This window comes from Astatotilapia calliptera, chromosome 11, assembly GCF_964374335.1.
Source record: "Astatotilapia calliptera chromosome 11, fAstCal68.1, whole genome shotgun sequence".
NCBI lineage: Eukaryota > Metazoa > Chordata > Actinopteri > Cichliformes > Cichlidae > Astatotilapia > Astatotilapia calliptera.
The window spans coordinates 13,767,389-13,787,472 of NC_137432.1; the positions used below are offsets into that span (position 1 = coordinate 13,767,389).

A 20,084-nucleotide genomic window follows, 5' to 3' on the forward strand; every position below is an offset into this window, starting at 1 on the left:
GATGAAGGTGAAGGGGCAAAAAAGAGAGATTAAAGCAGTCACAGGTACAAACCCATTATAGTTTTATTTGACATACAAGTGTTTTGGTTTCTAGTCGGAGCTGTATTGAGAGCTTCTATTTACACAAGAAAAACCAGTGGTAGATTAGATTTATCACTTATCTGGATAAAATTAACATTTCCACCAGACATGCATACACTTGAAACTTTATGACCATAATCCTTTTATTCATACCAAGCGGGTTCCCCTTTAGCTGGCCACACCAGATAGTTTGCTTACAGTGAATATTCTAATGATCTTGCAAATAATGCAAAGATGCAGTTGCCTACAAGGTAGGTCACCCTCAGCTGTAGTGATTATGAAGATGTCACGAGATGGAAGGAGCAAAAAAAAAAAAACCCTCACTTTTTATCTTTATTTTTTCTTTACAAAATCTGCACCAAATAAAGAGATCTAAAGAACAAGAACAACAATAATGAGAATTCTTCTACATAATGCTGGAAAATCTACATTCAAAATCCAAGATGCACAATGTTGTACCAGAGCCCTATTAAATAACCATTTCAACAAACGTGTAATGTCTTTGTCTCTCATTACATTTCTCTGACAGTCCTCCACACTGTCACAGACAATTCTCAGTGTTCTGCAGTCCCAACAGCAGTCTCAGCAGTGTCTCCTGGACTTTTCATAAGAGACGCTCTCAGCGGTTGAAGAGGAGCTGAAAACAATAGTGGCTCCAGCCTTTTGGCTGAATGTGCCCCGTCCTGCTTGTGCATAAACAGTATATTCAAATCATACAGGTAGCAGCAACACCCCTGCAGAGAGAGGTTGTGAGTGGGGCAAACAGAGGTGAGGGCGGGGAAGTTTTGGAATACGAAGGATGGGAAGATGACAGAAGTAAGGTGGTGAGGCATTGGATGTTATCTCCCCCGAGCACTACTGGATAGGGCCGTCTACAGGTGAGACTAGCTCTGTCTCATGGCCTCTGCGGTGCCTGTGCTCTGTTTTGTTCCTGTTAACAGAATCTTCACGTTCACCCGTGTCTCTCTCCTTCTCTCGTTCCCTTTCTCTCTTCCTCTCCCGCCTCCCCTCCTGATTCTCCTTATCTTTCCGGTTGTTGCGATTCCTTCCTTCTCTCCGCTCATTCTTCTTCCGTCCTGAAAATTAAGAAGACCAAAAAAAATTAAGATTTGCAACGTCAGTGGATTGTGGGAGGTGTCAGTAGAAATGACTGCACAAGTATTTTCACAAAGGAATTTGGAATAAAAATATTGTTAAAAACTGCAGTAAATGTAGTAAGATGTCAATAATATTTCAAAAGATTGTCCTGCTGGGAAACCTCTGTGAAGTAAGAAATGCCAATTCCAGAAAGTATGCACTTGAAAGTAAAGCATTGTGCACAACTTTCATTTACAGTGCAACATGCTAAGGTTCTCACTAGATGTCAGTGTTTAATCAGCGGAAGCAGCTACACTGTCGGGTCTATCAGCTGTTGCAGCCCTCTCCGTGTGTGATGAGTAGACCTTTGTCCAAAATAGAAAGCCTTTAAATAAACCCCCAATTTATCTGTTCTTGCAACACCATCTCATAAACAAAACAGAGAATTTTGGAATGTTGAAGGTTTATCTCTGCTCGAGCCATAGTTAATAATGATAATAACAAGATCCAGCCGCAGGGAGTTTTGGAGACAGGACCTGCAAGTGAAAGCAGAGGAGGCCCTTTCCTGTTGTTGTACTGCTGCCGCTCATGTGTGAGTGGAACGGAGCAGCACGGCCTGCTCGGCTGTTGGCTGGCCGGTCGGGGATTGTGAAACTGCTGAAGTCGGCAGTAGGCAGAGACATAGGGAGAGGGGAAAGAGAGATAAAGTGGGAGAGAAAACGAGATCCCTGTCTCTCTCCTGTCCGCTTCACGTTCACCCCCCAGCCTTCCTATGCTCATCATCTCCCACTCCGTTCATTAATCAAGGCAGGTGTCTGCTTGGACCAGGGATCAAGTCTGACCCACACATTTTGAGCTTGTGATATGAAGCTCTCTCTGCCAGCTGTGTTTAACCTTCTAGAAATAATGAAAGAACAAGAGGACAGGAGACAGACACCACAGTGAGCAAAAAGTAAGTTAAAAAAAAGAACAAATTATTGCGAAGACAGGTGATTTTAGTGATGGATGGTTGGATAGATGGACGGATGTAGTAATCTGACTCACTGACTCATTCGGGGTATGCCCCCTGTCCTCTGTAAACACAGGAAGTCCCCTTTGCTCTCATTGTTTTCTCTGCCCTGACACCATAACTATTTACAAGTTCAGTGGATTAGTCATACTGTAGCCCCTGTGCTTTTGTCGAGCCAGAAGAGAAACCTAATCCATGCCAGTGTTGAGATGATTACGAGAGTGTTTATCAAACCAACCTGCGTTTGGTTAGTTGGAACAGTTTCTGATGGGCCTTTTGTAAACTGTGTGTTGACATGTGTATAATGGTCCACAAATGGGACACCTTAAGAGGTTCTGGAACATTTTCAACCGACATTTAGCACATTCCCAAAAGTCAAGTTTTGATGAAAAATATCACAGAGTCTTAAAAGACTTTCAGTGAAGGATTTTTTGGCTGTGGGGAAAACACATGAAACACTTCCAGTAGCGTCATAATGTGGAACTTGAGCACATGGGCCATCAGCTTCCTAAACCACCGTGAATTTAGCTTTTCTTTGCACAAAGACTGGAAGCGATCGGAAACAGTAATTTCTGAACAATGCAAAGGTTGCTACTTTTTTGGAAATAAATGGAACGTAATATGTAATTTTTTTTCCTGTTTGTTTCAGGATTTAAATTGGTTGCATGCATTATTTGGTGAGGTTCAGAGGCACTGACCGGCAGATTTTTAAACCTTATGTCAAGTCCTAGGGGCCAGAATTGGTCCAGCAAAGACTCCAATCTGCCCCACTGAAAGGAGTACATAGGTTTTGAACTTTTAGCTGTATTTTAATACATTTTACAGCTTTTCCTATTAATAAAGACCTCCCCCATTGCCATTCAAACTGTGCCAAGGTAGATAAGAAAAGATTTTCTGTAAATTAACCACAAAAAAAGAAAAGGAAAATAGGTCTTTTATAAATATAGACAGTCTGGATGATTAGTTAAGTATCTTTATGCTGACAGAAATGAGTTTCCTTTGATCCAGCCCACTAAAGATCAAAGTGGTGATAAAAAATGAGTCTGACATCCCTGCGCTAGATGATCAAGTTAGCAAGCGAGCAGTGTCCTGGCATCTCAGCACATAGCTGGCATGCTTGACAGTCATATACATTTTGATATAATGTTAAACCATTAGTAGTAGCTACACTTTACGGCTGAGCCAGTTGTGGTAACTGCCACAGCTGGGAAGCAATGGAAACATTTATGATTATATGACATATGACATTTCTGGCAAATCTGGATCCAGTAAATATCTTGCCTGTAACTACTCTCAAATTCAACATAAGACGCCACAGATGACAAACATTTGTCTTTTGTTGTAAGTTTCCTGTAATCTATCATTAAGGATCATCTGGAATATTTGCAAAAAATATGTGAGTTGGCATTTACAGGAGCTTTATAAGGCTCTAAGATTAATGCTGCTCTAGTCCAGTAACATGGGATATATAGGTTATAGCTTAGGGAAAGCTGGGCACTGAGGCAATCATATTTTAACCTCTGTTATCAGGCCATGTTATTCCCTTTGAAATGCCTGCCTGTACATTATAAGTTAGTGTAGATCTGCTGAACTGGCTATGATATAACTGCAAGAAATCTGTTACAACATTGTCATAAAGGACAGGATTCAAGAGGGCTTTACTGACTGCATACACAATACTCCCTCTCTCTCTCTCTCTCTCTCTCTCTCTCTCTCTCTCTCTCTCTCTCTCTGTGTGTGTGTGTGTGTGTGTGTGTGTGTGTGTGTGTGTGTGTGTGTGTGTGTGTGTGTGTATGCTGGAGCAATAAGTGAGCAAGCATGCTACACTAAAAATATCAAAATAAAAAAACAAGCAGAAGTATAGAGTGGTGAAGGAGGAATAAAAATCACAGACCGTATTAGATGACTCTATAACTGTGGTGAGAACAACAGACAGACAGAGATCAAATGAGAAAGTTAAGGGGCAGTGAGGGTAAGGGGAGGTTTGTGTCTATGTATGTGAATATTTAGTAGGGGCACTGTAGGTTTTATGGTGGCACATCCGGGATGTGCCACCATAAAAATGTATTCTGTAATGGAATACATTTTAAAAGTAACCTTCCCAACACTGCACATCCCCTGTGGCAGGCGTTCTGTCGTCCGGGGAGATTTTGGCGAGAGCCAGGCGGGGATTATAGGCTATGGGCTGTCCCATAAGTGGAATGTTGGCTGCATGGTTGGCAGAATGTCATGGGGGTCTGTGGGTGTGTGTAAACCTCCGCCCTCGCTGACTGCTTGCTGTTAGTTGGCTCAACTGTCTCTAATATGCATGAGTGTCACTGAGGGTGTGTATACTGGAGTAAAAGGGGGGCTAAGGTCCATCCAGCTACAACGATAGTGAGGTGAACTGCAGGCTAATTGAAGGACAAATCAGACATTACAACTATTGAGAGAGAAGGCAGCAAATGAGGTTGTGTATGTCAACATCAATAAATTAGCTCTGAGACTTAGCATGTCTGCTTCCCCACAGTTTTACACCTCTTCCGATTTTATATCACTAATTTAAAAACAGTGCTTAATCAGACCCAGGTGGCATTTGGGATTTTGAAATTGTTCTGCAGCTTTGCGGATGTAGGAGCTACAATAGCTGACACCTTTGGAGATCAAAAGCTTTTTTCCCCTAATATCAGTCATTTTGAAACAATGCATATGAACTGTGCTGTGATTGGACACATACAATCTATCATGCATACACATATTTTGTATATATTTACATTTATTTGATTATTTATATTGAAACAGGTTTTAAACAAGTTGCTAAAGTTGTCGTTGGGTTAGTTCTTTCTTGCACTGCAGCATGTGACAATTCAAAGATATACTTAGGCTAAAAAAGTCGCTCGTGGTCAAGGTAGCCATTCGTGTTACCTGAATCCTTGTTGCTTGCACGAGTGGCAAAAGTACAGACATTCTGTACTTAAGTAGAAGTGTAGATACTTGTGTTAAAAAGTACTGTTGAAGTACTGATTCAACTTCTTTACTCAAGTAAAAGTGAAAAAGTAAAGTCTCTGAAATGTACTCAAAGAAAGAAAGTAAAAAGTAGTTGCTTAAAGGACAATTTTGCCATCCATTTATATGCACAGGTAATAGGACCACAGGTAAATGCCTGGAATGCCACATTACCAGTCCATTCCTGGGGGCACGTGAGAATGCAAATGTCAGCACGGTTAGATGGGACAGTAAGCAGTCTTTAACCTGCCCAATCTTGATCTAGTACACCTGAGTGTTTACATACTACCTCCTGCCATGTGCTACATGTGAGAAAGGGTTATTTTTGACAGTTTCCTGGGATGAGTCGCGCAACGTCATCTGAAGATTACATGCAAAATTATGAACACTTACCCTGCAAAGTACAGCACAGCCACTACCTTCTAACTGGTTTAAACAAAAAAAAAAGAAGGAAAATTATCTTGCCAACATGTCAACATTTACTGATTGTGCATGCCCGTAGCCTTTTATGAACTGATTAAAGGTTCTGTCGCATATTTCCTAGATTTAATACACAGACATTTGGACACAAAGTATCACAAGAGTTTAGGTTTGCGGTACAGATGAGTGAAAATAAAAGCAAGAAGAATAAGGAGAAAGAAGAGCAATGGTAAAGAAAAAAAACAACAGGGTCAGGCCAGATTGGATGAAATGAGTGAAGGACTTAGTGTTCTAATGTGGAAGAGTAAAACAATGTACTGAGAGAAGCAGGAACAGAAGAGGATAGAAGGGGGCGGAGGGACAAAAGAAGAAAGTGCAAAAGAGGAGAAAAGGATGAGGACAAGAGGAAGGATGTATCAGTGTCAGAGAGCTGTTGGAGGATTACTGGAGGCTCTCTGAAGTCAGACCACTGACCCTCTAGCGTGTGCAGAACGTAAACAGCGGGTAGAGGATACACCGAGGCAGATAATTAGCTCCCACGCACCAGGGTTTCTCTTGGAGCTGGGGCAATCGGGTTATCCCACAAAGGAGCAAAGTCGATAAGAAGGGTCTGTACTGTGTCTGTGCACACAGATCTTTCTTTCTTTCTTTCTTTCTTTCTTTCTTTCTTTCTTTCTTTCTTTCTTTCTTTCTTTCTTTCTTTCTTTCTTTCTTTCTTTCTTTCTTTCTTTCTTTTTCGTTCTATCTGTCGCTCTGTCTCTGTACCCCTTTCGTCAGTCTCTGGGTACATCAACAGATCCGTCGACTCTACGCTAGACTCTCGGCACCGACCCCAAATGACTGGGTGCGCTAGCTGGGAGCTTATATGGGGGTCTATGTTTTCTTTGGTTTGTTGGGGAGTGTGTGTGTGTGTGTTGGGGATGATGATGAGGGGATAGATCAGTGAAAAGATACAGATAGGAAATGTGTGAGAGAGAGACAGAGGGCATATTTCACAGTCTGCCTTACAAATCACGCCAACTCAGTATACTGTCTTCACAAATTACCACTCTGAGTAATGGCTGTGTAGTTATTTCAGTGAGACAATGCTGGTATGTGTGTGTGCCTGCATGGAAATGTGAGTATGTGCATCTATCGCTCTTGCTTGAAATGGAGAATGGCACATCTATATCTGGAATTGTTTGTGCCTGTGTTGGTTTGCATATGTGTGTGTGGGAGAGAGTTATTGCATATGTGTGTGTGTATTGGCAGCTGTGGGGATAAACCAATACTGATCCCCTGGTCGCCGCGTGCCTCCCAGGGGGAGGATGTTGATGTTGAGCTGGCTGTTTCTGCTCCAGAGTCAACTGCTTTTCTGCTGCATCACACACACACACACACACACACACACACACACACACACACACACACACACACACACACACACACACACACACACACACACACACACACACACACACACACACACAGTGTTTGTTCTGTAAGTGTGAGGCCCCAGGGGGCTGGATCTCAGCCTCCTACCCTGTCTGCAATCTGTCATTTAACACTACAGAGCCCAGGCGAAAAAACAACCAGCCGTAGCCACCAACCACCTCAGCAACCACACGCTCAGTACGCACAACACAAGATGATTGTAAATGCACTACAGCTTCGGGTTTAAAAGGGGACGAGCCCGTCTGAAAGCAGTTTGCACTCTATTCATTAGAAATAATCACGCTATCCCCTGTTTACTAGGAGCACAGAAAGCGGTTTTACTGTTTAAAATCCAAAGAGCTCTCATGGGTAAAACACGCAGCATAGCCATTGCAACATCACACATGTGTTCTCCCCACTGTCCTCACTCTAGCGACAATGACAGTCCTCTGAGTAAACAGTCGTAGTCCTGAGCGGAAGAACGGCTAGCTCTGGTTGTTCAAGCTTAAGCAGTGTGGTCTGGAATTCATAGAGAATTGAAACCGTGCCATGTAGCTCAAATACAATGTTGGCAGTAAGTGTGATGGGTCAGCAGCAATTACCAAAGACAGTGTAATATATAGTAAGCATCTTATTTGATAATTCCTTCTGGGGGGGAGGGTTGTGTGTTTTTATGTCGCATCACGTGGGATTTAAGTTGGGCACAAAAGCAGTGCTACTCTGTCACAGCATCTTCTCAGAAATTATGTTTTTTTTTTCTTTACCTGGACATTTCCTCCTCCTGACCATGCACTCTCTGATCTCAGAGACCTCAGGGCAGGGTTTGCCAAAGGACGACGGGTACTGCATGACCTGCCTTGTGCGGGTCTCCTGGCCCCGCTTGAAGCCACAGGTTCTACCAGATTTCGAGCAGGGGCTCCACTCGCTCCATTCACCCACCTCACAGTGCACTGACAGGAGGAAATTGGCAGAAGGGGAAATATAAGGATAATAAATATTTTGCAAAATTTTGACATGGGGTTACTCGCTTTTTCAAAATGGTTATTTACCAGACATTTTTCTTTAACATATCCACACTCACACTGGACTGACCTTGCGGTATGCACTCCATGAGTTTGTCATTGGGCTCATAGTCCTCTGGACAGACATGGTGACACATGCCACTGAGCTGGTATAGGCCCGGTCGGCACTGCTTACACATGTCGCTGCTCACACATGACTCACAGTCTGCAGGACACTCTGCACAGACAAAATGTAATCTGGCATGTAATATGTTTAATGTAGTTCTATATAAACTAGTTCTGCAACCCAAATAAATGAAATAAAAGGCGAACTTAAAAAAAAATCCCCATGCCTGATTAATGTAAACTCTGAGTACTCACTGAGAATACACTCCCTCTGTGCGTCGCTGCGGACCATGCCCTCGGGGCAGTTCTCCTGGCACTTGCCCAGGTGAAGGTAGAATCCTGCTCGGCAGTGCGTGCAGAAGTTCTTGTTGAAGCAGGAGTCGCACTCCGACCTGCACTCTGACGGAGAAACACAGACCCACCGCCAGCGTTTATTTAAACCATACAAGTTATCGTGTGTGTCCTGCACGTTAAATATACAGGGTGTCACTGTGTGTGTGTGTGTGTGTGTGTGTGTGTGTGTGTGTGTGTGTGTGTGTGTGTGTGTGTGTGTCAGGCTGGAAAAACAATATGGGACACTGCGGGGAAATTAATGTTTTACAGGCTGGATCATGATAAATGATTTTAAACAAAGCAACTCTTGATTTCATATAATGTCACCAAAAGGAAACATGCTAACAGGGTCAGTCTCATGTTTTTCACTTGTTCAGGAACATGTAGGCCTCGACTTCATGCCATACTACACTTCACTAGGCAGGACATATGATTTAATGATGCACACAAAGTCAAGTTACACTTTTAAAGGCACCATATTTAGCCTGAATATTTCAGTGCTTGTGCTCGTTCAAATTTGGATGTTCTTTTTTCATTGGAATCATGCAGTCAGTTAACATATCCATAAAAATTCTTTTAAAATTTTTATATTTGCAGTTCATTTGACTCACTTGTACAGGTGTTTCTTTCAGGAGAGCGTGTGCCATAAAAGCCTGGCGGACAGGAAGTCATGCACACCCCGATCTGCTTCATCCCAATCCTCTCCAAATGCATGAAGAAGCGCGGCTTGCAGGAAAGACAGCCATTGTAGTCAGAGCAGGTCAGACAGCCACCCTGCTGGCACCCTGAGCTCACACCAGAGATCGCTGTCGAGAGGAGAGGGTGGATGGGTTTCACATTAGATATAGATCTCACACACAAAAATATTAGGATTCTTATAAAAAAGGAATATTTATGAATAAATATGACATATTTTTCCAGATATTTTAGGGCAACTCAAAGTTCTGAGTGCATGTATAACTCATTCCTTCAATGTTCCACCTTTTTGTATAAAAAGGCAAAAAGAGAGAGAATACCAGTGCTTTTCAAAACTACAAGAGTGTTGCTTTTGTTACAGAACCTTTTATATATTTTTATAATTGAGGCAAAACTCACAACAAGCACTTGATATCTGAGTTTTGCATTCTCAAGTTTCTGTCTACGATAGCTTTAAAATCTTGCAGTGATGGTAATAAAACAGGGAATGAAATGAAAATGGAGAAAAGGTTAAAATCCACATTTTTAAGTGTGAGGCCAAAGGTAAATTTAGCTCCACCAGGAATTAAATATATTTACAAGGGTTGCATTACAGAAGACAAACCACTTAATGTCACATTAACTTAAAGCCCAGTGCCAATGACAGCAATTTATTCCATATTTGCAACTCTGTTTATGTGCATAAGTACTGAAGTGTTTAGTTTATGTTGATATATATTCAAGAGTAGAGTTGTCCTCCCCAACTATATACCAGTTTGAGATGATTCACCACACTTTGTCTTCCATGGATGAAAGTACAGGTTGTAGGTTTTAATCATTTTAACTGTATGTTGCAACTTTGTCCCCGGCATGTTTAATGTCTCTCAAATGTTTGCATCAGTGTGATAGTATTTTAAGTAAACGAATCATAACAAAGGCTAATAGTGACAAATTGTAGAAATATGACTTCTTTGAAAAAACATAACAGTCTTATATAATATTTGCTCTTTGGTGTCTGATTTAAATTGGAGCACAATGAACAGCGATAAAGTGGACAACCACAGAGGTGATTTACTGAATACAACCTGACATGCACACCAGGTCCCAGGCACCTACAGTGTTGCTGTCTCCATGAAGACATTGGTTAACACACTTCCTTAAATAATGGCATAATGGAGGGTTTTGAGAAACCCTCGCATGGACAGCTATGTGACAGAAACATATTAATCCATACAAGGAGTGACTCCTGTGTGAGTATATAGGCAATAAGAGTCTTTGAGAGATTTCCCACGTTTTATATACTATTATATTCACCTGCGCTGCTGCTTCTGTTTGAGAGGTGTTGCCATAATCACATATGTCAGGTAAATTAAAAGCAACCCCTGCAAGAACGTCAGGAATTGGTTTTCCTCCCCAGTCTTGGCATTGCATGCCACTGGCTTTCATTGGCCAGCATTTTCAACTCAGGGTTTAGCTGTCAGTTTACCATAGATCATGGATACTTTGTTTGAAATATCCTGACTATCTTTACAACCGCTGTCCATTTGCCCACATGTGTTCCTGCCAAGTTGCCCTGATTCACAGAAGCCTTAAAACACAGGAATTTGGCCTTCCCCTTGCTTTTGCACCAACGAAGCCTCAGTTGGACAGTGGTAACTTGCATAACAACAAGAGTTACACATATAATAAACACATTTGCACACATACACATTTTGTTTTTCTTTTTTTTTGCAACCCCCCCACTTCATTTCATCCATTGTGTTACATGCTTACCTTCATGCCTCTCAATTCACCCAGGCTTTACTGTGCACAAACTCTGTTGTTAGCCATAAATCAAAGCATCCTCCATGAAGCTGAAACGTCTTCATTAACTATAATATTAATGTAATTCCCACTATTAACCCGCCCCCTTTGTTTCTGGGTGAATCATCACAGACAGGAAGCTCACAGCTTGGGTTCTGTCTCTGTGTGGTGATTTGGACCTGCTAACTGAATGGTCATTGACCCACCCCCACTCACTCTTACCCCCTGCTTTCCCTCTAATGTCTGTACTCATTCACCCTTTCACCAACTAAACCCTCCATCCTCCCTAATATCTGCTTTCTTAGAGGAAGTTGGGATTCATAGAAGGGCCTATCAATTGATGGTTACTGAGTCAGTCTGTAAGAAAGAAGATTAACCTACTCCTTAACACAAAAACCAATTAACATTGGGTCAGTATGTCAATATATGCTGAGGTTACAATTTTTTTAATCTTTTTGAGTAAAACAACATATTTTAGTGTATCGTCCTGCACAGAAGTTGTTGACGTTCTCGTTTCATCTCTTTCACACTCTGCTGAGAGGCTCTTTAATATTGTTTAGAGGGAAATAAACACAGAAAGTGAAAATATGCGGGGGGTCTAAAGCAAACACTGATGTCTACATTTGTGTGGTACAAACACACGTTTAAGGGAAAATAATCAACTCATTACATGCCCGATAGATTCGACATCTATCTGGTCCTGTGTGCAGGTCTGAGCTCTGCAATCCAATGTAAAGAGAAACAGGTGTAGTGAGATCTTTTAGCCCCAGGTGGCAGGGATAAAAACATCACTCCGAAGGTCCATTGTTGTAGATCACAGACAGTTTTGACCATACTGGCAAGCGATACATGGAATATTCCAGTTATCACCGCTCATCTCAAACGGAGTTAGTCACAGAGCACATCTGGAGACCCTCAATGATAAAGTGTGCGTAGGAAGAACAGAAAAAATACTTTATTGATAATTATTTCATAGTGTCATGGAAAAAAGCTGCTCATTGCCCAAGAGAGGAGACATATTGTTGGACCCCAGAGAGATATATGAGAGCCGAAATACCTTCACAGTCAGTGTGGAACTTCTCTGCTGTTTGCTGGAGTCAGTTTTGCATTGACTAACATTTTGCACAATTACAAGAGTTACATTTTGAATTCATATTCACCAGAACATGAATCCATCAGAATGTACCCTGCTGATGTGCACCAACAGATTAAAAAAAATCTCCAAAAAATGTTTTTTAATACTTTATAGTATAAGGCAGTAAATTCACGTAAATCTCACTAAGTATATGAGCTAAAGCTTTATTATTCACCAACCCTGAAACCAAACAAACAACAAACTCCGCGCATGAAGTCTGCTCCGCTGACCGCTAGAGAGCGACGGGAACCACGAGACCGAGCGCACAGGGAGGCTGCTGCAGCCTTCAGGTGAATGAATCCAATTAAGGAAAAGGGTTTTAATAGAGAGCTTGATTCGCTCACCCAGTCTAGGCACGGGCAAAATATATACATTTAATAAAAAAAAAAAAAAGAAAAAAAAAGAAAGAAAAGGAAATACCAGTTTTCCAAATTAAGCAAACATACATAATTATTAAACTCCATTGCAGAAATTAGAGTTGGGAGTATGGGTGATGGTAATGTGTTGTTGTTGTTTTAAGTATTTTGTTTTTATCTATTTATTTATTTGTTAATTATTGCTTTTAATCCTGTTTCATATGCAGAAAAATTAAATGTCACCTGAACTTTTATTTGATGATGTTTTGATTTGGTGATCACTTTAAAAGCGCATCAGGAGGATTGTTTGTTTACTTTCATATCTGTCAATTTATTACACGGCGCAAAATTTATGTAACCGATTAAGAAATCTGACCAAAGACTAAATATTGGAAGATTTGTTTTAATGGCAACAGAATGTACGATGCAGATCTTCGTAACTTCGACTGAAATCGGTTAATAAATATTGTTGAGCATAAGCTGAAATTAAGTGAATATCAATTAAAAACTAGAAGAAATAATATACAAGCCTAATAATGGGACTTTGTGGCGCGGAACAGCACTTTACTCACGTTTATGTTGCCGGTGCCTGGAGCTGCTGTGCTGCTGACAACCAATGTAATCCATGCAGTGCAAGATGATCAAAACAAAGGAGAGTTGTAATTGCATAGTAGCCCAGAGGTGAGACTCGTAAAGCCAATGTCAATGTTCGCCAAAACACTTATTAATAAGATTCCGTTTTCTGTCCCCAGACGAAGACAGAGGCGGGATTGCAGGTAATTCCTAGACACAGCGGGACCCCCAGCAATGTGGTGATATGTGGTGATGGTAATGTACAGTGGCCCAATGATGCCTGGGCCGCTTAGACTGTAACATCCTGGATAAGGTCCACATATGTGCCAAGAAAGCCAGACTGAGTTAGGGATCCGTTATCCTTGTAGTTATAAAGAACATCCCCCCCAACAAAAAACCCCCAAACAAAAACCAAACAACCACGCCAAAAAGATGGATTTTCATCCGTTGCGAGGAGGAGAAAAGTAGAATCAAACATCAGTGAAGGTCGCAAAGAAAAAATAGAATGATTAATGAAGCATTATCGTGACTCTCGAGAAGTTTGAGGGATTAAATCCATTTGTAGAACTCCAAATGAACCTTTCCCTCCCTCTCCAAGTCTTTCTCAGAAGAGAACCGTGCGTCCCGGTGTACAGACTGCGCTAATATGCCGAGGGTCTCGGCTTCATCTGACCATCAGCTGACGTAAAAGCCACTACAGGACCAACAACAGAAAAGACAAATTAAGTTTTTACGTTAAACAGCTCGCGTTGCTCTAACCACCAAGCGCACACCTCCTCCTTCTCGCTGAGCTACAACTGAACCAAAGTAAATCTCCACAGTTTCAGCGCTTTTCTGCTTTGCGTGCAGGACCCATTCACTTCCCTCAGCCCGCTGATGACTTCAGCTATCTCTCTCTCACTCTCTCCCTCCCTGTCGATCTCTCTCTCTCTCCGAAGCTTGGGATATGCCCTCTAAATAAACTTTGGAGTTCAGAGAGAGAGAGAGAGAGAGAGAGAGAGAGAGAGAGAGAGAGAGAGAGAGAGAGAGAGAGAGAACCTTGTTTTTCAGCGAGGGTTTAGTAATGTGAGCTGTTGCTTCTCTGTCATCAGATGTATACTTGAGTTTTGCTAAATCTTTTGTGCTAATTAATTTCTGTTTGATAAGCAGAAGAAAATGATAGACGGATGAATGAATCGATGGGTAATTTCTACATCTCATAAAGGAGGTATTTCCCATCCTAAATAATATAATAAAACATTAGTGCCGATGTTTTTGAAGATGTTTTTGCTTTGGCTGACATTCTTTGGACAAATTCATATCAAAACAGTTTTTCTCCCACTGAAGTGACATTTTAAAGTCACTCCAGTCGTACTGAAGTCTGCTGAGTACGTATCTGCCAAAAACTGTTATTTCATGCATTTGAAGAGTTGTGAGATTGCTTAAATGAGGCAAGTGGTGCAAAATGGTCTCATAACGTTCTTGATAAATGCAACCTTTTTCTTTTTCTTTTCTTTCTTTTTTTTTTTGCGACAGGGAGGGATAGTTCAGCAGGGAGGTAGAAAATCCCCAAAAAGCAGTAGCACCTCACTGTATTGCCTCTAGAGGGAGTTCCATAAAAGCTTGTGGCACAGATTCTGCACAGAAAAGCACGGGGATCAGTAGGTTATGGGGAACTTTACACTTGACCTTTGTTTGATGAGTCACCGTGTTTTTTCTATTTATACAATGTAGAAGATTATTCAAGAGAATAACAGCAAAGTTTAAAATAGACATGTAACCCAAGAATAATATTCAAATCTTGTTTTGGCCTCAAATTATTTAACATCAAGGAAATATAAATACACTATCAGTCAGTGATACATATGTTGGGACGACCTAAGCACGCAGACGCAAACAATGCAGGTTTAGACATTTTGGTGATAAATTCTGTTAAATGGATGGACTTTGTGATTTACCTCTACGTTTAGTGAACTACAGCCTCTGGAGACCAGAGCAGAGCAGTGGAAAGGGCAGCTGAAGCTTCATTTGTCTAACTAGTGTGTTGATGTTTAGGGGAACAGTATCCATGAGTCCAGTGCTTTTCCTCCCTGTGGCTTCTGGTCTTTCATCAGTCACTGTGCTGAGGAAAGCAATACAAACACAGTGTGGACTAGTTCTTTATAGCAATACTTCCCTGTTTGCCTGTCTGTACTAACTCAGGACCAGGACGGTGAGACATAACAGAGATTGATGCATTGTTTTAAACCCTTTCACCTCCACCGAGGCAGACTCCTGGATCCAAACTTTGCCACAGATGCGTTAATGTGGAACATGTGACTCTAATACACACATTTGTGTCTTCTTGCCTTCCTTTTTGTAAACTGGTGTGTCTTTGAGCAGCGGCATAGTAACGCCTTTGTTAAACTTTGTCAGACTATGAAATGTAATCTCATGTGTCTCTCTTCCATGATTTTGCAAAAAAAAAAAAAAAAAGGGGGGGGTGGGGTGTTGCAAAAACATTCAGATACAATGTTATGAAAAATTATGAAATTTGCCACCTTGCTTCCTTTAGTCCCATCAGTTTGGTATAAGGGATATGGAAGAATAATGCTGGTCTTTGTGTGCCAGTCTGAGCAAGCCCATGGGAATAGGCACGTGTGTGTATCTGTGTGTGTGCGGGTGTCTATGTGGCACTGGGGTGTGGAAGGTTAAGGTCACTTGGTCAGTCCCTGAGACCGTCCAGTGAGAGAATCACTCGACACCTGTAAATGAAGTCGGGCAGGTGCACAAACCCTCTCGACCAGCGATGGATGTACGCGACAAGATTTTTTTTTCTTTTTAATACCACATCCAGTCCTATTTTAGCCTTAATCCATTTTAGGCATTGTACAAGACTTTGTACCATTATACATGATGACACAAAGTCTGGCACAAATTAAGGTTAGCATAAAGAACTTTTAAATTCCCAGCTGTTGCTTCTGGTGTTTTGTTTAATAATATGTGTGTCATGATCCTGGGTCTGCTGACCCAGCGTTTTGTGTTTAGTTTATGTAGCTTCAGGTTTCCTTAGTTCATTGTTTTCATGCCTAGGTGTTTCTAGTTATTTTCCCCTCGTGTTTCCACTATGTTAAGTCTCCCCTGCTTTTCATGTATTTCATGTCTGTGGCTTATGTTGTCAAGTTCAGGTTGTCATGTCTATATCTCACTGTGTTTCCTGTTTTATTGTGAAGAGGTCTGGTGTGTCTCTGTTCATCATGTTCAGTTACTCTCCCCCTGTGACGTAATTATGTTCATGTGTCAGCTGGGTTCCCATGTGTTGCCACTTCCCTCATTATCCTCCTGTGTCCATTTAGTCTGTGTGTTCTCAGTCATTCTTTGTCAGGTCGCCCGTTGTACTGGTCCGTTGTATTCGTCTGTTGTTACTGCTCCGTTGTTTCTATGTCTCCGCTCCAGGTATCCCTGTCAGTTCGTCATGTTTAGAGTTTTGAATGTTTCGTTTTAGTTCACCCAGTTTAAGTCATTGTTTAGTTTTCATCGATTCCCTATTATTTTGTACCCTCGTTTCTTGCCTTAATAAACGGCTTGTTTTGTTATTCACATCTCATTTCGGTCTGCGCTTGAGTCCTTCCCTGCAACATACGGTCTGCCCTAGCCAGACCGTGACAATGTGCCTAATACTGACTAGAATATATTGAGTCTGGGTTGATCTGTGGAGCATTAAATTCTGATCTTATAGTCTCTTAAAATATTTGCTTCCAGTATATGTTAACAGCAAAAAATGCATTTGCTGCATAATGGATGGGATCAGTTGTTGAACCTGCTGCTTGTCATCCAGCCTTCCCTAAACAGTTAAGCCACAGCCATCAAACGTTCAAACGTCCTAAAAATGAAAAGACATTTTGAAAGAAACACACACAGACACTTATAAACTTAAAATTAGCATCAATTTGGATTTATGTGACCACCAAAAATGAAACAATAAAACTTGCTCTCCTTTTAGCTCTGTTTTGGTTTCTATTACCACCTGAGTGAGAAATCTGGTTCTTCTCTGCATTCACCAGCTAGTTGCTAACTTTATCTGTTTTCATGTTGGGCAACCCACAAGTTTTGAATATAATCTGCCTGTTATCGGCCATGCACGGCCTACCAGTAATCTGTATCACATCATTCAATGCTGAAAAAGTGTAAAAGTCTTCAAACAGTCTCGGCGACTAGGATAGTGGTGTAGTGATTAGCTCTGTCGTCTTACAGCAAGAAGGTGCAGGATTTGTATCCGCTTGCCAAGATTGCCTGTCTCTTTCTAATAACACATAATGCGTGTTGCTCTCTATTTATTACGTATTACAACAGATGATAACCCAAGCAAGATTGGGATACCTACTGGTTATTGTGGCGCTATAACAACTAATCATGGCAGTTTGATGGGCTTATAACACATCAATCAGCTGAGGTGATGTGTGCCATATATAGCTGATTTATCATTTTTTTAAGCACTCTTCTGTTGTTCAGTTGTTCCTAACAATGTTCGCATCAATATTCAGGTGATTTTCAGAACATGAGAGACTGAACTTTAATACATGTGTGGGAATGTCAAGAGCTAATTACTTTTGCCATTTTTGAGTTTAGGCTATAAATAAGCCAATCTTTAATATAAACAGATATGTGCTTTGTTGTAACCAATGACATTGCACAGCCCTCATTAAGAAGCCATACTCGTAATCTTTAACTGCATCAAAGGATTGAACATACCACAACATCACAAAGCCATTACCTATGATCTCCAAAATGTTCATTCCCAGGCCTATGACTCATAAAATTCCCATTTGACAGTGACAATGCTGATCAAGTGTCCTGTCATCAGCTTAGGAATTAGGCTAGTGTGGACTTTTCTGACATTGCATCTAATAAAGCTGCAGATATCCCAGCAGCTATCCCGCACATTCTTCCTGCGTGAAGCAAGCAGAGAGGGAGACAGTGACATGGGGCAGCAGAGGGTGTACAATGTTATGAAAATAGACATGCAGGAGCACACACACACACACACACACACACACACACACACACACACACACACACACACACACACACACACACACACACACACACACACACACACATAAATAAAGGCTCTAGAAGTTCCAATAAATACATAGTGATTCTTGAAATTCTGTTAGACACAAAGACAAGGAGGATTAGATTCGTATAAACAAGGTTAAGACAGGTGTGTGTGTGACTGTGTGTGTGTATCTGTGTGTGTGTGCTGGGGTGATTGAGGGGATCATTTCATACTAAGAGGGATTGAGAAGGTAGTCAAGGACAGATAATCACTGTGAGCAAGAGCTGTCAGCTGTACACACAGTGGGAAAGCAAGTTAGAGTTTTGCATAGAGAAGGTCAAAAGAGAAGGGCACCATAGCTGTGTGTGTGGGTGTTCATGTGGGTATGTTTGTGTTTGTGAAAAGGAGACAAATTACCACTGATTCTCAATATTTAAGCGTGTTTCCCTCAGATAAGCAAAAAATGCAAAAAATACACACAGATCCGTGTTGAGGATTGTGACTTTTTGGTAAATGTGCTTTGCTTTCGTGCCAAGAGTTTGATGAGAAGTGTGATACCATTTACATATCTGCCAGGAGATGATTAGCTTAACTTAGCATAATGAATGGAAACTGGAGGAAATGGCTATCCTGCATCTGTCAAAGCAGCAAAGCCTACCTACCACGTTGCATTTTGCGCAACCCCCCCCCCCCCCCAAACGATGTACTATACAATATCCGAAGTGCGGAAACAATCTAAGTCTTAAAAACTAGAGTTAAAGGGGATAATGTACTGGAATATTTCTTGGCTGGTAAATGTGAATTCCCAGCAAGTCATGTAAAACACCAAATTGCTGTTTTTAGACCTGTGTTTTGTTACCTTTCTGACACAGCCAGGCCTGTTCTTTTCATGTTCTCCGCTTGTGCAAAACTAAGCCAACGCTATGCTTAAAGTTGCTCGTAGACATATGAGGGGTATATTAATCATCTCATGTTTTAATCAGACTATTTAACACGATCCTGGTGACTGGTGACCCCTAAAGAGACCAGCTGACAGAAGAAGAAGAAGATCAGTCATTTCATTCACCTCTGTAGGACAGTCTCATTTCTCAAAATGTTGAACTGTTACATAAAGAGTTTTTTCCTTAAGTTTGCTTAGTAAAAAACATATTTTTCTTAGTTTTTAATATGTGCATGTTTAAGTTCAAAATGTGCCTGTTTAGCACGAGGGTAATCAGGAGTGGCTTTTTAGGTGTTTTCTTTTTTTTTAAGCCTCTAGAAATTAGAGGAAAGAAAGCAACCCCTTTTTATCAAGAGTGAGAAAGTTTCAATATTGTCCCCGTTCTTGCTGCCTCGGTTTTGGGTTTGTTATGAAGCCATGCGAGACATTGACAGCGTACAGGGGATCAAACACTGCTTCCTAGGAAATTTTAATCACTGGAGCACCACCAGCTCTTTTTTCCCCCATCACTTGTTGCCAGGCAACAGGTGTGGGAAACCCAAGGTATTCTGTATGTGTGTGCGTGTGGTATATCTGTTGAGAGGAATAGGAGGGTACGCAGATCAGGGTGTGTATAGAAAAACCTTGGGGCTATTTTATTAATCTGCATGGGGAGCCCTTTCTTTCACTGCTCATGCTTTCTAGCAGGCGGCCTGTCTGCCCTCGACTTTTGTCCTGTGATCTTTCAGCTCTGCAGGAACCCATGTCGCCCTCCAAGACAGCCTGTGTGAGAGTAGCTGTGTGAGTGTGTGTGTGTGTGAGAGAGAGAGACTTTCAAAACCCTCCAATCGTTATGGAAAGTTTGCAAAGCCACATCTCTCTGGAAAAATCTAGTTTAACGTGCAAATACTGTTAATCACTTTTGTTGACTTTTTACAGAACACATGGTTCAAGAACAGCCCTCGAGAAATGTCAAGATTACTCACTATAGAAAGTTGAAAGAAGGCAGATGGCCTGAGCTTTATTTTTCTAGTGAACAATTTCCTCTCAATATAAGGGCTCTAATGGAAAGAGCCTGAATTAAAACATGTGTGAAAGTACAATTTCCCCCTTTGCTTCTCACCCAGGCAGAACAACCCTGGTGAACCGCACTGCAAAACG

The 20,084-nt window shown here is 41.3% G+C and overlaps 1 protein-coding gene across 1 annotated transcript; it reads right to left on the reverse strand.

The window, feature by feature from the left end:
• Window positions 1-45: 45 nt before the first annotated feature.
• Window positions 46-13,878, reverse strand: rspo3 (R-spondin 3). Its single transcript, XM_080307823.1, has 6 exons — window positions 12,987-13,878; window positions 9,057-9,251; window positions 8,368-8,511; window positions 8,078-8,224; window positions 7,750-7,935; window positions 46-1,157 (listed from the first exon to the last, which is right to left on the reverse strand). Exons 1-6 carry the CDS (start codon window positions 13,081-13,083, stop codon window positions 937-939), a joined length of 990 nt encoding a protein of 329 aa, XP_080163949.1. The 5' UTR covers window positions 13,084-13,878; the 3' UTR covers window positions 46-936.
• Window positions 13,879-20,084: the final 6,206 nt, after the last annotated feature.

Coding starts and splice junctions, on each gene's coding strand:
- rspo3 (XM_080307823.1), bottom strand. CDS start 13,083: ATGCAATTACAACTCTCCTTTGTTTTGATCATCTTGCACTGCATGGAT. Junction 8,225..8,367: donor ACAGAGGGAGTGTATTCTCA/GTGAGTACTCAG, acceptor TTGTCTGTGCAG/AGTGTCCTGCAGACTGTGAG. Junction 1,158..7,749: donor CAGGAGGAGGAAATGTCCAG/GTAAAGAAAAAA, acceptor CTTAATTTTCAG/GACGGAAGAAGAATGAGCGG.